Consider the following 17,294-nt stretch of genomic DNA (forward strand, 5'->3'; position numbering starts at 1 on the left):
GGGTAAAAGCTTTTCAGGAGTCTGGAAGTACGGGCCTTGATACTCCTATAGCGCCTACCAGAGGGCAACAAGGAGAACAGGTTGCAACAAGGGTGAAATGAGTCCTTTATGATGTTTGTGGCCCGACGCAGGCATCGGGTTTTGTAAATGTTCTCTAGTGAAGGCAGCTCAGTGTTGATGGTTCTCTGAGCTGATTTGATTACCCTCTGAAGAGCCTTCTTGTCAGCCTCAGAGCAGCTGGCATACCACACCAGAATGCCATGGGTGAGTATGCTTTCCACCGTGCTGCGATAGAAGGACACCAGTAGCTGCTTGGACAGGTTGGCCTTTCTTAGTGTCCTTAAAAAGTAGAGCCGCTTCTGTGCTTTTTTCACTAGAGAGGTGGTGTTGGTGGTCCATGTGAGGTCCTGGGAGATGTGTGTGCCTAGGAATTTGAAATTAGACACTCTCTCTACTGTGTTTCCTCCGATGTCTAAGGGTGTAGGTTCCTCTCTCTGTCTCCTGAAGCTGATGACCATTTCTTTTGTTTTAGAGGTGTTGAGTGCCAGGTTGTTAATGGAGCACCATTCAAACAGTTTGAGGACTTCTTCCCTGTAGGCAGACTCATCTCCATTCTGTATTAATCCAATTACAGTGGTGTCATCTGCAAACTTGATGATTGAGTTTGTGCTGTGGGTTGGTGTACAGTCATGGGTGTAGAGGGAGTAAAGAAGAGGGCTCAGCACACAGCCCTGTGGAACTCCAGTACTCAGTGTCAGAACAGGGGAGAGATGGGCCCCCATCCTAACAGACTGTGGGCGGTTTGTTAAAAAGTCCTCAATCCACCTGCATGTGTGCTGGCTGACACCCAGGTTTAGCAGCTTGGATACCAGTCTGCTGGGAATAACTGTATTAAACGCAGAGCTGAAATCCACGAACAGCATCCTCACATATGTTCCCTGATGTTCCAGGTGAGTCAGTGCCACGTGGAGAGCAGTGTTGATGGCGTCTTCTGTTGACCTGTTGCCTTTGTAGGCAAACTGATGTTGGTCCAGGGTGGGCGGGAGTGAAGACTGTATGTGCTTCAGAACCAGTTTTTCAAAGCACTTCATCACCGTGGAGGTGAGAGCCACCGGTCTGAAGTCGTTCGGGCTGTTGATTGTGGCTTTCTTTGGAAGAGGCACAATGGTGGCAGACTTGAAACATTTAGGGACAGTGCAGTGGGACAGAGAGAGGTTGAAGATGTTTTTGAACACCTCTGCCAGTTGATATGCACAGTCCTTAAGTACCCTCCCTGAAATTCCGTCTGGGCCGGTCGCTTTCCTGGGGTTCACACTGCGGAGCACTCTCCTGACATCCTCTGTACTCACAGTAAGTGCTAGGCTGTCAGCAGTTTGCAGTGGTGCTGTCCTGTTCTCTGCTTCCTCCACTGCAACCCCCTCAAAGCGTGCAAAGAAATAATTCAGTTCCTCCACTAGTGAGTCACTGCTACTGGTGATTGTGTTTTTATTGCCTTTGTAGTTTGTGAGGTGGTGGATGCCTTCCCATGCATGCCGGGGGTTGCCATCACTGAAATGGCCCTCAATCTTCAGCCTGTACGCTGCTTTTGCGTCTTTGATGGCTCTCTTCAGGTTGGACCTGATATGTCCTAATGCTTGAGTGTGACATGATGAGCACTAATAAAACAGCTCTTCCAGAAATAGGAACAAGTATTTGTTGGAACATGCGAGGCACTGACCTCAGTCAAGCAAACTTTAAAGCACCAGGATTAGAGGCTGCCAAGCGAGGAAAAAGCTCGTGTGTGTGTGTAGATACAGTTCTAATCCGGTCACCAGTGTTCCGCTGGGTTCTAATTCAAAGCAAACCTCAATTTCAAGCTCAAGAGGTTTAAATCCCAGAGCCGCCCTGACAAACGGCTCGCTTACAAGTGTATGTAAACTTCAGACACTTGTTAATCCTAATCCTCATCATACATTATATGGGTGAAAAGTATTTGGACACTGACCGCAAGCTTGTCGGTCATGCAGTTTCAGAAACGAATGCTATTAAAATAGAGAGACCGCTGTGATCTTTTAAGCTATGATAACAGCTACCGCTCTTCTGGGAAGGCTTCTCACAAGAATTTGAAGTACGTGTGTGGGAATTTGTGCCCGTTCAGTCAAAAGATGACAGTACAGAGGAACCTCGATTTAACAGAATAAAAGGAGGGAGCACCGGTCCATAAAATGAGATTGTCCGAAACAGCAAATATATAAGAAAACACGGCACTAAGATCCATAAAAAGTGCTAAACATGCACATATGATTAACAGTAACATAAACAACATATATATATATACGTATATATATATATATATATATATATATATATATATATATAAATGTCATGTAAAACTTGTGAAGTATAGTGGGAACTCGAGCGCTGGTGCAGAACTGAGCACTAGAACTTCCAAAAATTAAGCATAAAACAGAGAAAAAGGCAAGAACAGAGCGAGTCTCCCGACAAAATAAAGCCTCTCACTCGTAAACAGAGAGACCGGAGCTGACTAGTGGACAATTACTGAACTACTGGTCTTGGTATGCTTTTAAACCAGTGTTTCCCAACCTTTTTTTGCACCACGATCCGGCTTCATAGAAGATATAATTTCACGGACCGGCAGGGGTGGGAAGATAAAATGATATTGCTTACAAACAAGTCGCTGCTCCCACCTAGGGGTGACAATAAGACCATAACACCCGAAATAGAAGCAGTGAAAGATCTGTAATTATTTATTCTTTCTGTGCGGCCGGTAATAAATAGCTTGGTCCGTGGCCCGGTGGTTGGGGACCTCTGTTTTAAACAATCGGACCAGACATTCGGTTTTCCAGATTTTGTCTGTTAAATTCGAAATCCGTTAAATCGAGGTTCCACAGTATCTATATGATTGATTTATTAAACCTGTTAGCAGTTGTGGCTGAAACACATGAATTCATGATCACAGAGGTCGCTCTGTTAGAAGGGGTGTCCCAATACTTTTGTCTCTGACCATATATCTTAAAACAACAGGACTTTTGTAACAAGCCTCGGGACTTTTGTAGTAAGATCACCATCCAATCTCTAATATCTGTATGTGTTGTTGTTGTGTAGACCTCAGCAGCGAAGAAGAGATTCGGGAGTAAGGAAGTGGATCGCTCGCTCTACGGAAAGAGAGACTACGCCTCCAAAAACCCCCTGCTCAGCCCCATCGTAGAGTCGACCCCCTCCAGCCTGAGCGGCACCCCACTGCAAGTACAGACAGGTAAGATCTCCCGCAGCACCACACCGACATCCTAAAATTATCACTCATGATCAATTCTGATTTATAAATATATATATATACAGTGTATCACAAAAGTGAGTACACCCCTCACATTTCTGCAGATATTTAAGTATATCTTTTCATGGGACAACACTGACAAAATGACACTTTGACACAATGAAAAGTAGTCTGTGTGCAGCTTATATAACAGTGTAAATTTATTCTTCCCTCAAAATAACTCAATATACAGCCATTAATGTCTAAACCACCGGCAACAAAAGTGAGTACACCCCTAAGAGACTACACCCCTAAATGTCCAAATTAAGCACTGCTTGTCATTTTCCCTCCAAAATGTCATGTGATTTGTTAGTGTTACTAGGTCTCAGGTGTGCATAGGGAGCAGGTGTGTTCAATTTAGTAGTACAGCTCTCACACTTTCTCATACTGGTCACTGAAAGTTCCAACATGGCACCTCATGGCAAAGAACTCTCTGAGGATCTTAAAAGACGAATTGTTGCGCTACATGAAGATGGCCAAGGCTACAAGAAGATTGCCAACACCCTGAAACTGAGCTGCAGCACAGTGGCCAAGATCATCCAGCGTTTTAAAAGAGCAGGGTCCACTCAGAAAAGACCTCGCGTTGGTCGTCCAAAGAAGCTGAGTGCACGTGCTTAGCGTCACATCCAACTGCTGTCTTTGAAAGATAGGCGCAGGAGTGCTGTCAGCATTGCTGCAGAGATTGAAAAGGTGGGGGGTCAGCCTGTCAGTGCTCAGACCATACGCCGCACACTACATCAAATTGGTCTGCATGGCTGTCACCCCAGAAGGAAGCCTCTTCTGAAGTCTTTACACAAGAAAGCCCGCAAACAGTTTGCTGAAGACATGTCAACAAAGGACATGGATTACTGGAACCATGTCCTATGGTTTGATGAGACCAAGATTAATTTGTTTGGTTCAGATGGTCTCAAGCATGTGTGGCGGCAATCAGGTGAGGAGTACAAAGATAAGTGTGTCATGCCTACAGTCAAGCATGGTGTTGGGAATGCCATGGTCTGGGGCTGCATGAGTGCAGCAGGTGTTGGGGAGTTACATTTCATTGAGGGACACATGAACTCCAATATGTACTGTGAAATACTGAAGCAGAGCATGATCCCCTCCCTCCGGAAACTGGGTCGCAGGGCAGTGTTCCAGCATGATAATGACCCCAAACACACCTCTAAGACGACCACTGCTTTATTGAAGATGCTGAGGGTAAAGGTGATGGACTGGCCAAGCATGTCTCCAGACCTAAACCCAATAGAACATCTTTGGGGCATCCTCAAACGGAAGGTGGAGGAGCGCAAAGTCTCGAATATCCGCCAGCTCCGTGATGTCGTCATGGAGGAGTGGAAAAGCATTCCAGTGGCAACCTGTGAAGCTCTGGTAAACTCCATGCCCAGGAAAGTTAAGGCAGTTCTGGGAAATAATGGTGGCCACACAAAATATTGACACTTCAGGAACTTTCACTAAGGGGTGTACTCACTTTTGTTGCCGGTGGTTTAGACATTAATGGCTGTATATTGAATTATTTTGAGGGAATAATAAATTTACACTGTTATATAAGCTGCACACAGACTACTTTTCATTGTGTCAAAGTGTCATTTTGTCAGTGTTGTCCCATGAAAAGATATACTTAAATATCTGCAGAAATGTGAGGGGTGTACTCACTTTTGTGATACACTGTATACACACCGATCAACCATAACATTATAACCACCTCCTTGTTTCTACACTCACTGTCTATTTTATCAGCTCCACTTACCATATAGAAGCACTTTGTAGTTCTACAATTACTGACTGTAGTCCATCTGTTTCTCTACATGCTTTGTTAGCCCCCTTTCACCCTGTTCTTTAATGGTCAGGACCCCCACAGAGCAGGTATTATTTAGGTGGTGGATCATTCTCGGCACTGCAGTGACACTGACATGGTGGTGGTGGGTCTGCTGGAGTTTTTAAACACCTCCCTCTCACTGCTGGACTGAGAATAGTCCACCAACCAAAAACATCCAGCCAACAGCGCCCCGTGGGCAGCGTCCTGTGACCACTGATGAAGGTCTAGAAGATGACCGACTCAAACAGCAGCAATAGATGAGCGATCGTCTCTGACTTTACATCTACAAGGTGGACCGACTAGGTAGGAGTGTCTATTAGAGTGGACAGTGAGTGGACACGGTATTAAAAAACTCCAGCAGCGCTGCTGTGTCTGATCCACTCATACCAGCACAACACACATGATCCACCACCTAAATAATACCTGCTCTGTGGGGGTCCTGACCATTGAAGAACAGGTGAAAGCAGGCTAACAAAGTATGTAGAGAAACAGATGGACTACAGTCAGTAATTGTAGTACATAAATTTCTACTGTGTGACTCCTGGCAGTTGATTGCTCTGTCCTTGTCAGATTTTTTTGCTTGGCTCTAGACATTTCTGAGGGACAGTACTGGGGGTATAATGGTGCTTCATCTAAAAATAAAAAGCTTTTACAGGTTGTGTCTTCCTATTAAAGAGGCCACGAGTCCCAACAACACTGCTGCACCTACTACACTCATACTAGTACAACACACACACACAGCGGTGCTGATACCGTTTCACTTCCACACGTCATCTGGTCAGTGGATGTTTTTGATCTTGATTGAGCACATGGGGGACAAAGTGTGCAGAAAATTAGCTACAGTCAGTAATTGTATAACCAAATAAATCATCTGTATGGTAGCTGTACGTACCAAACGGCTGTACCTAATACAGTGGGAATTAATGAAAAAAAACTTTTATTTACAGGTCAAAATCCTGACAGCAGTCCAGACACGAGTACGAATATTCAGCGTGGAAAAGCAGCCCAGTCCGGCGCTACAGCTAATCTGGTGACCGCCGCCGCCTTGTGGCGTAGCCGCTTCCTAGAAAAATCTAAAAGCAGCCAACAGCAGCCAACGATGGAAGACGTTCCTCTTACAAACCCTACAGATGAAGGGACGTCATCAGATGCGCCCGCTGATAAAAAACCGGGCACAAGTAAAGCTTCCAGAGGAAGACGAGGAAGCTCAGGATGTCGGCGCCGTAGCGGGAACGCCCGAGCGGCAAGAACGAAAGCGCCGGACGACGGTCAGAAAGAAGCCCACGCCTCTCCATCAGAAAAAAGGAGAAGGAAGGATGAAGAGCAGCAGCGAGAGAGCGAAGATACAGCAGGATCTGGGAACGAGCCTGGAAAGGAGACGCTGGAGTGTGAAATTAACCATCAGTCTGAATCTGGTGAAGCTCAGACGCGGCGTGAAAGCAGCCGGGAGGAGGAGATCAGTCACAGCGAAGAGTCGGTTGGCGCCGGGGAGTTAGATCGGATCTCGGACGAGCAATCTCGACCAAGAAGTCCAAATCTGAGCGGGCAGGTTCGGGTTCAGAGAGGCAGGAGAAGTTGTAGAGTCACGTTAAGCGACGCCGGCGAGGAGAATCAGGACCGACAGGCGGAGTCGTCGAAAGAGCAGAGCGAAGAACGAAGGGAAGTGGAGCGGACGTCCCAGAACGTGAGCGAACCGTTAAAATCTGTGGAAGAAGCGCGGGTGCAAAATGAGGGCAGGACCGATGGAGAAAAGCTAGAATTCAAACTAGAATCGAACGAAGGCACGAGCCGACTCGTCCTCGAACCCTGGCAGCAGCCCGAGTTCAACATCGAGGACGTCCTGAGGCCGGTCGCAAGGGCCCGAGCTTCCGTGAGACGCAGCCTGAGGCACCGGAGGAGCACAGACGTCCAGGCTGCAGGACTGGCCTGGGTGGATCACACGTCCCCGCAGACCAGCGCCGCCAACCAGAGGAGGAGGACGCGCGGCAGACTGAGCGCCGTCTCGCAACCCCCACCGTCCGATCCCGAGGAAAACCCCGGTCGGTAACGAGCCGCCGTGGAGCCGCCGGCGATTTTAAAGATGAAATGAGTTTGATTCTTTGATTGGTTCTGACGTTCTGGGATTCTTTTTAATCTTCAGCATGAAGCTGGTTCGGGAGGTTTGTGTTTTCTCTAGATTTAGATTCAGATGGAGTGATTCTAGTAGGGATTAGTAAGCGAGCTTGATTATGTGGTTGCTTAGTATAAAAATCGTCTGTAAATTTCATGACTTGTTTTTTATTTTGACCATCTCGTACAGTTTGTGTAACATCAAACAGATTAAACAAAATATTCTCTCCAAAAAAATGAAATCAGGTCCTTTTGTTGTTGTCCAAGCAAGAAGGTCCTGAGTTCGATCCCCAGGTGAAACGGTCCGGGTCCTTTCTGTGTAAAGTTTGCATGTTCTCCCCGTGTCTGTGTGGACTTCCTCCTGGAGCTCCGGTTTCCTCCCACAGTACAAAGACGTGCAAGTGAGGTGAATTGTTGAACAGATGAATCTTGTGTAATCAGTAACTCATGTCCTGTCATGAATGTAACCACAGTGTAAAACATTTTCCTCCCAATTTAGTCGTATCCAATTCCTCCGTCATCTCCCCATCCGACGTCTCTGTGCAGGCGGCATTAACCAGCGGACGCTTACAGTACTGGGACGGTATGCAGTCTGAGCAAATAAGGGTTAAGGGTTTTGCTCAAGGGACCAACAGTGGCAACCTGAAATTGTTTTGATTACTAGTCCAGTACCTTAACCACTAGGCTACAACTGCCTACTTCTACGACCAGCCAGCAGAGGTCGTAATTGCAGCAGTTATGAGGAACCCTTGCGGCACTTCCACCCTCAGACCAGCCGATTGTTGTTCGAATGAGCGTTCGGCTGGCTGCTAGCAGAGCTTGAGATGTCATGCATGCGCAGTACGGATCTCTATATCTCCATACAGTGCGGTCAGTCCACCATGGAGTACGGATCTCCACATGAACCCCCCCTTATGCAGGTGAAAAGAAGCAGCCGGTGAAAAGCATTTTCTCTCCTGATTTTAGTGCAGTCACTTTTGTCTTCCGCTGCTGAGGGATACCCGATTGCATCCGAGGAGAGCACATCACTGTACACGCCTCTTCTCGCCCCTGCATTCTGCACAGGCGTCTCTTTCGCCAATCGGGGTCCTTACAACAGCGTATGAGGACCGCATAGTCCGGTCTTCTCCCCCTGCAGATACGGTGGCCAGTTAGTATCTGCTGCAGGCACTGTCGATTATGCCCACCAGATGGCGCCCAGCCGACCGGTGGCAACGCCGAGGAGTTCAGAATCTCGGCGCTGGTGCGCTAGCAGAATATCAGAGTACGAATATCAACTGTGCATTCCATTGGCTGTGTCTGTGGGTGGGAGGGTCGAACGTGTTCCTCGTCGTTGCTGCTACTGCGTCCTCTGCTGGTGGTCGAGACGCCTGCACAGTAAGGCGTGATTGTAAGCGGATCTGATCAGATTGGGAGATAATTATTCCAAACAAAAGCTTAAAGTATTTTGCATCAATAACACGTGTGAAAATATGTGAAGTTTTAATGATTTCTTTTTTTCTTGCAGTGTTTTCTTACAAAACACCCACGGGAAGTAAAACACGTCGAAATTGCACCGTTTTAGTTTTATCACGATCAGGATTGACACTGAAGTGAGATTTATGCTGTTTGGAGCATCACAAACTTCAAAAAGGGGTCTGAGATCTTGTCACCATGGTAACAACACTTCATGCACCACCTTCACTTGCTAGGGTTGCTCGTCGGATCGTGTCGACGTTCGGAGAAGCACTGCGGTGGAGGTTATCCAGAGATCATCTGATAAATCACAAAGAAATAAGTTCAGAATCAAAGCGGCTGCGGTAGAAATAACGGCGCCGTTCTGGATTTACAGTCTCGGCTTAATTGCGGCCGTGAAAGTGTCGACTGACAGTAAACGCTAAAAATACGTTATTCTTAAACGTTATCACTCATTTCTGGAGTGAATAAATAAAAGAGTAAAAACAGTTTATAGTTTATTCAGCTCAACATGCATCTTTTATTTAAAACCTAATTAATAGTGCATCTCCTTGTTTCTACATTCACTGTCCATTTTATCAGCTCCACTTACCATGTAGAAGCACTTTGTATATCTACAATTACTGACTGTAGTCCATCTGTTTCTCTACATACTTTTAACCTGCTTTCACCCTGTCCTTCAGTGGTCCTACCTAGTCGGTCCAGCTTGTAGATGTAAAGTCAGAGACGATCGCTCATCTATTGCTGCTGTTTGAGTCGGTCATCTTCTAGACCTTCATCAGTGGTCACAGGACGCTGCCCACGGGGCGCTGTTGGCTGGATATTTTGGGTTGGTGGACTATTCTCAGTCCAGCAGTGACCGTGAGGTGTTTAAAAACTCCAGCAGCGCTGCTGTGTCTGATCCACTCGTACCAGCACAACACACACTAACACACCACCACCATGTCAGTGTCACTGCAGTGCTGAGAATCATCCACCACCTAAATAATACCTGCTCTGTGGTCAGTAATTGTAGAACTACAAAGTGCTTCTATATGGTAAGTGGAGCTGATAACATGGACAGTGAGTGTAGAAACAAGGAGGTGGTTTTAATGTTATGGCTGATCAGTATATACCGAGCAGAATGTGGTGCATGTGAGGGTGAGAGATCTATTAAATGTGATGGTGGTTCCTCATAGATCACGTGTTAAATGCAGCAGATCTGGTCCGTGTAAAGACCTGAGGGACTCCGGTCAGGCGACTGGGTTGAAGTATCTCTCAAATATTAAAGGGTGCTGACGGGCAGCCGTGCTTAGAAAGGACAAGCCACAAACCTCTGAGGGGTTGTTGAGTGGCCAAGACTTATCGACGCCAGAGGAAACAATGGCACCTGGGTCAGATCAGCAGAAGATCTAGTGTGGATTTACATTATCGGCATTTAGTGGATGCCTTTATCCAAAGCGACATACAGTACTGTGACTGTACACAGTCAGAGCAATTGAGGGCTAAGGACCTTGCTCAAGGGCCCAACAGCAGCAACCTGGCAGTGGTGGGGCTTGAACCAGTGACCTTCTGATTACTAGTCCAGTTCTTTAACCACTAGGCTTGCCCTGTGGATCAAACTGCAGATCATTTTTATCCTGGTGATGAGGTGAATGTCACGCAGTGCGTCAAACCCTTCTGTCTATGAGGCTGCCAATGCTAACTCCTGTCCACCTTCGAAAGTACCTACAGTGGGCACGCTGGCATCAGAACTGGACATTGGAGCAACAGCAGAAGGTCATCTAGTCCAACCAGTCCTGTTTTCTTCAAGACCATGTGTACGTCACGAGAACTGCCTGTTTTAGGACCATGGTCAAGGTCAATCCCCTATTTCTGATGCCTGTTGATGTTATCGAGACTGGTATTAGACTTGGCACTGCGAGCCGTCCTCATTTTTAACAGGTAGGTCCAATCAGTTGGTACTTGCATTATTCCTGGAGTTTCCTCAGCCATCACATAATATAATTTCCAAAAGGTTTTCCTTTCTGTCAAAAGTAGTTGTGGTCCATACATTACTCCACCCCACTACCACAGAGTTCGAACCTCACTGGTTCTACCGGGCTGGCCGGGCACTCAACAGACACAATAGACTTATGTTTTTTTCTCAATAGTCAAGTCAACTTTATTTATATAGCGCTTTTTACAATAGACATCATCTCAAAGCAACTTTACAGAATCCAGGACCAACAGACCAAAACCCCTGTTGAGCAACCCGAGAGCGACAGTGGCGAGGAAAAACTCCCTTAAAATTACAGGAAGAAACCTTGAGAGGAACCAGACTCACCAGGGACCCACATCCACCATGAGTGGCCTGGAGGATCATTAGAATAAATAGGATTTACACAATATACACACAAATTAAAATGAAATAAAAGTTATAACTAGCAAAAATAATTGGAGTTATTATTCAGTCCAGTCTGTGATAAAGTCTGTAGTGAGTTCTTGACATTCTTGGTGCAAACACGAAAGGTTTCCGTCACATCTGGCAGGAGCAGCATTGTTGGCAGTCTCGACTTCATTCCTTAACCTCGGGTGGGTAAACAGTGACGGTGAATAGTGACTCCTGCTGTCTGGTCGAGGTGACTGCATGAGTATGAATCCCCTGCTGGCTGGTATAAAGGAGGGGTTGGCGTCTTTTTGTGTTGAAAGAGCTGATAAGCTCTAGTGGGGAAGTGGAAATCTATGTTTGGCTGCTCAGGTGGCGCAGCGGTAAAGTACGCTAGCACACCAGAGTTGGGTTTCTAGATGCATCGTATCGAAACTCAGCTCTACCTTTCCGACTGGGTTGGGCGGCAGTATGAACAACGTTTGGCTGTTGTTCAGGGGCTTAGGGGTAGAGTCGGAGCATAGGTCCTCATAACTGGTACGACTGCGGCCCCTGCTGGTTGACTGACGGCGCCTGCACAGGGCTGAGGAATAACATTGAGGGGGGTGTGACCCTCCGTGCGCAGTGTCTCTCGGTGTATGAACTCGGCTCGTGCGGGTGAAAAATGCAGGCTGTACTGATTGCGTGCCGGAGGGGGCGCAAGTCAGTTGAGTGGCGTCCTCAGTAAGTGGCAAAAAGGGTCGAATCAGTATAGAGGACACAATCAGGGTAATTGGACACGACTAGAATAGGGATAAAAAGTGGGGAAAAAATAGATTATTAAAATAAAAAGAAAATCTATGTTTTTTTTGTAAACCTCATTTTGTAAAATCATTGGAGAGAGACATCAGTGCACTCTCAGTGCTGGTCCCAAGACCAGATTAATAGGAGGGTTGTGTCCGAGAAGGCATCCGGATTAAAGGCTGTTCCAAACACCTCTGTAAAGAAACTCATTTTCCATGGTTTGACCAGCAGAGGGCGATCAAGAGCTTATAAAGTGGAACCAGTGGCTCCCAGTTCGTCTGCTCTGTGTGAGAAGGGCATGTCCCACATACCAGCATGTCAATTCAATCCTAAATAGTGCTGCTCAACAACCAGACATGTAAAGTTGCGCCTTTGACCACCAGCTATAGGTCATGGAGCATTTCACACAGTCATGGAATTTAGTATCTCCAGTTCACCTCACTTGCACGTCTTTGGACTGTGGGAGGAAACCGGAGCACCCGGAGGAAACCCACACAGAACCAGGGGGAAAACATACAAACACGGAGAAATGACCCGGAGCGCTCCAGCTAGGAATCAAACCCAGGACCTTCTTGCTGTGAGGCGACAGTGCTACCCGGGGCGGCACGGTGGCTAAATGGGTAGCACAGTCACCTAACAGCAAGAAGGTCCTGGGTTCGATCCCCAGGTCGGGCGGTCTGGGTCCTTTCTGTGTGGAGTTTGCATGTTCTCCCCATGTCTGTGTGGGTTTCCTCCAGGTGCTCCGGTTTCCTCCCACAGTACAAAGAGGTGAGGTGAACTGGAGAGACAAAATTGTCCATGTCTGTTCCTGTCATGAATGTAACCAAAGTGTAAAACATGACGTTAAAATCCTAATAAACAAACAAACAAACGACTGTGCTACCCACCGAGCCAACAGTTTGAAAGGGTACCCTTGAAGAGCTATCCTAAACACACGCTAAACATGTCATGCTTGTTTAGCATTAATTCTTCTAGTTAATGCTTTTTCTACCAGCTTCACTATCTGCACAAGCTCTTCTACGTCGTGTTCGTGTCCTAATAAACATTTTCTGCACATATTATCCGAGCGCTGTGGTTCAGGACGAACTCTGACGTGGTTATTTAAAAGCGTTCGGCTTTACAGAGCGTAAAGGACACTTTTAAAATCCACCGAGACTGAAGGTTGATCACTGTTCACTTTCCCTGTATTTGACCGTAATTGTGTTTGAATGGGACTGTAATTGAATCGAGTTTCGGGTTCTTGTTCCCCGCGCTCCCCGAGGACCGTTATACCCCCCGAATCCCCCCCGATGCTAATCTCGACCTTAGTGATTCTTACACGCCGATCACTTAAAGCAATTTTCCATTAGACTCCGAAAATACGCGTTTTCATCCCGTTTAGCGGCCGTTTAATTGATTGTCTCCGGCTCGTTCGGTGTTTCAGGGTGTAAATGATTTCCTGTGGGCTTCCACATCATATAAAATGACATTTAAAAATAACTTTTATTATAATATAGCAACACGGGAGTGTTAAATCAGCACCGATTCTCCTACAAGAAATTATCTGTATTTACAGGTAACCAACCAATCACAAATCCTAATATTTCAACAGACACCAGCGCTGAGATTCTGAACTCCTCGGTTCGAAACTCGGCGTTGCCACCAGTCAGCCGGGGCGCCATCTAGCGGGCATAATCGGCAGTGCCTGCAGCAGACACGTCTCTGCTAGGGCGGGATGTCCGCACCCCCCGCGACCCTGATTGGATAAGCGGTTAAGAAAGTAAGTGATTTTGTTTACCTGTTAGCGATGGGTCTGACACACACATGCACTTAATAATTAAGAGATGTCCGGAAGCTGTTGGTCGTACAGGGTTGTCCGGGGTTCGTTACTGCACTTACCCAGGGATTCTGGGGAAGATGGACCACCTGTGACCCTGACCAGGCCCCTGAAAGCCTTGAAGAAGGTGAGTTTGACCTGAATCCGAAGCCAACTGTTCTTCCAGCAGTGCTGTCAGTCTTTTGGGCGTCTACACACAGACATGATTGGCTATTACTGGAGGGGGACGGGTTGGGTGTGTTACTGCATTGTGCCCCGAGGGAGCAGGACCCACTACAACCCTGACCAGGATGTTAAAAAAAAAAAAAAAAAAAAGATAAAGAAGTAAAGCATGTCCTTTCTCTTCCTTCTGCAGAGCCGGTATCTTATAAAGGACAGATTAAAGGGGTTTAGTTCTAATGTTCCTGCTCCAGGTCCCGTCTCTCCCGTCAGCGTCTCTCAGTTGTGGTAATTTTGGTCACTAACAGTAGAACTGAGTCAGTGATGCAGCTCAGCATCTTAATCACTCCTCACTGAACAGATCTGATTCATCTAAACACTGACATCAAGAAAAAACAGCTTCCGTTTCCATACAGCAGATTTTTTAGCTCACTGAGCTGCATTTGTGTTAGAATTGCGCCATCTAGTGGAAGCAAAATGTCAGGTGTAGTTTTACAAACTAAAGGGAATGTTCTGTGGAACAGTGGTGCCCCTACAAATCTCTGATAGGTAGTATTTAATTTAATTTAAGATTAAAGAGAATATTTTAGGGTGAGAGGCTTTATAAATCTATAAATTTATAAAGTTTTTTTTTATTACTAATAAAATGAATTTCATTTTTATTTAATTCTTTTTATCTGGTTGTATCTCCCCAGACAAAACCAATAATGTCTGTGAAACCCGTAATTATTATAGCTTTATAAAATCATTTATAAATGTAAACATACATCATTATTATATAATATTTTTGATCATTATACTGATGAGGAAGCACGTTTGACCCACTGTCCCTCCCCCTACAGACGCAGAACCAATCATGTGTCTGTGTAGGCATCTGGCTGGCTGATAGCGGAGTTGAGATTTGAACTTGTGAGACTGAGATCTCAGCACTGGTGGGCTAGTGTGATTTACTGCTGCACCACAGTATAACAGTATACAGTATTCATCACTTATTTTTAGTTTTTCAGACTGTAGCTCATTTGTAAGATTGTTAACTTACAGGACTTTCCATCCCGTAGACGTCTGGTCCTGCATTCCCTGTTGGGCGTGAGGCAGGGGGGGTCCAGACGTGTGTGTGTGTGTGTGTGTGTGTGTGTGTGTGCAAGTCCCACCGTCGTTGTCCTAATGCTTATACTAACAGTTTGTTCTCATCCACAGTGAGGACGGCGGGTTGAAGAGGGGCGAGAAAGCGAGCGAGGGAGGGCGAAGGCGGCTTAGCGGCAGAACAATGAGCCCCTTTGACCGAACCCAAGCCCTCAAGACATGTGGCCTCCTGTCACCCTGGCAACTCTCACATCCCCCCGCGGGACGGCGTGCTAGCTGACAGCTGGAAAGAGAAAGACGAACCGTCATGGAGTCGGTCTCATTCAGGCCGAGCGTCCTCCACTCTGCCCCGTCTCATCACTTTTATTCCCCCTCCAACTTCAGTGTTTGCTCTCATTCGACACGCCCGATTAACACGCTCAGTCCCAAACCGGGTGCCCAAATTACACCCTGTTCACCATGTAGTGCCCATTCAGGATACCCAAGTACCACGCTGCTCGAGAATGAAATCAAGTGGCTGCCAGCGGGGCAAATTAAGTGCTACAAATGCGGCCCAATTAACTGCTGCCACTGTTTACCTACAAGGGATCTTCAAAAAGTTTCCTCACTTTTATATTTAGGTTATAAGTGGTGAGGGGTGTAGGAGGGAGGAGTAATCGGGCGTGTCTGAGACACTGAGAGACGCTTATAGTCCGGATTTATAGCCGTCTGATTTCCACCTTTTTGGATGCTCAGAGAAGCTTTAAGTGGAAGAAGATTTTCATGTGATAATGATGTGAAAGCGGCGTCCTATTTCCTCCAAGAGGCGCTCCGGCGGCTCAGATCTGAGGATCCAGGGTTCGAATCTAAGTAGTGCTATCGGCCAATCAGGTGTCTTCATGGACATGATTGGCTCAGCAGGTGTCAGTGCATTCCTATTGATGGTCCCATGCCATGGGGAATCAGGAAGGACTATCGGCAAACAAACTGTGCCAATCCAGGGTTCGAATCTCAGTAGTGCTATCGACCAGTCAGGTGTCTGCATGGACATGATTGGTTCATTTTCAGGGTAACACAGGGTGGCTGAAACAGCAGGTGTCAGTGCGCTCCCAGTGCTGGTCCCATGCCATGGGGAATCAGAAAGGACTACTGTCAAACAAACTGTCAGGTATATGGACCTGAGGCAAGCCCTAAATATAAACAGGAGCTCCCTAAAGAAAATCTGTTTCCTTCCACCTCTATAAAATATGCAGTAGGTGGATTGGCTGCTGTTATTCCACCCTATGTGTAGGTGAATGTGTGTGTGAGAGTGTGCCATCCTGTCCAGGGTTTGTTCCAGCCCCGTGAATGTGATTCCAGGTGGCGCCAGACCCACCACGACCCCCATCAGGATAACACAGATAAATAGACAGGTAGCGAGAGAGTGGGCACGTCTTTAGGTTCGCTGTTTCCAGAGGTCAAGAGGTCAACGTGCCTCGTGTCGATTGAGCTTTAGCGCTAAACCCTTGAACAGAGTCCGCTGCTCAGTCTCCAAGCTCTGGATAATCCTGGAGATCTGGACCTGCCTCTGTTGCCTCTGTGGTTTCAGATCTCGGAGACCTGTGTGAGGAAATCGATTCCTTTAAATCAGGTTGAGGTGATAATTCAGATCATCGTGTCAGGAAGAGATCGTTCGGAAATTGGGGCGATTAAATTAAAGCGATGCGTCTCGGTGAGATTCAGATCGGGTTCGTGGGTGATCAGTCTTCATCACGGGGACGGCGGCTAATTGCAGGAACAGTAATGAGATAACGGGATTTAGGAAGCTGCACACACACACACACACTTAGTAGGAAAGACGTTTATGGTTTACCACTAGTTTATCCTGATCAGGGTTGCGGTGGGTACGGTTTCCCTGGAATCACTGGGAACGGTGCAGTAACACACCCCAGACAGGACACTGTATAGCAAAGTATTCATATTGAATCACCCATTCATTCACTGTCTGTTTTGCCACTGCTTCATCCTGGTCAGGGTCGCGGTGGGTCTGATTCATTGGGCGTACACCCCAGATAGATCGCCAGTCCATCACAAAGCACACACACACACACACACACACACACTTAGATTGATTTCTAGTTGCTCCGATTGGCCTGGCTGCTTGTCATGGACTTGTTAGAGGAAACCGGAGCATCTGGAAGAAAACCCACATGGACACAGGGAGAACATGCAACTCAACATAGAAAGGATGCTGGCTCCCAGGTCAGGGATTCAAACCCAGGCCCTTCATGCTGTGAGCAGACAGCGCTACCCACTTCTGCCCTGTTTTGGATTAAAAGAAGCATCAGTTTAATGAATATAGAAGGAGGAAGAGGAATATTAATAAGGCAGCTGGTATGGTAGGCACTGTACAACCTAGTTACTATCAGTTTGGTATGTTCTTCCCATGTCTGCATTG

General features: G+C 46.8%; 1 protein-coding gene across 2 annotated transcripts in view; it reads left to right on the forward strand.

Moving 5' to 3' along the window:
• The window catches only part of cdca2 (cell division cycle associated 2), a 32,438-nt gene extending 24,841 nt beyond the window's left edge, over positions 1-7,597 (forward strand). The window contains exons 12-13 of one of the 2 annotated variants that reach the window (XM_063018012.1): positions 3,106-3,256; positions 6,074-7,597. In XM_063018012.1, coding sequence (XP_062874082.1) covers positions 3,106-3,256; positions 6,074-7,173 — 1,251 coding nt within the window. In that variant the 3' untranslated portion in view covers positions 7,174-7,597. The remainder of the gene's footprint in view (positions 1-3,105; positions 3,257-6,073) is intronic. The other variant, XM_063018014.1, reaches the window with a different exon arrangement.
• The last annotated feature ends 9,697 nt before the right edge of the window (positions 7,598-17,294 follow it).

Source organism: Trichomycterus rosablanca, chromosome 21 (genome assembly GCF_030014385.1).
Source record: "Trichomycterus rosablanca isolate fTriRos1 chromosome 21, fTriRos1.hap1, whole genome shotgun sequence".
NCBI classification, from domain to species: Eukaryota; Metazoa; Chordata; class Actinopteri; order Siluriformes; family Trichomycteridae; genus Trichomycterus; species Trichomycterus rosablanca.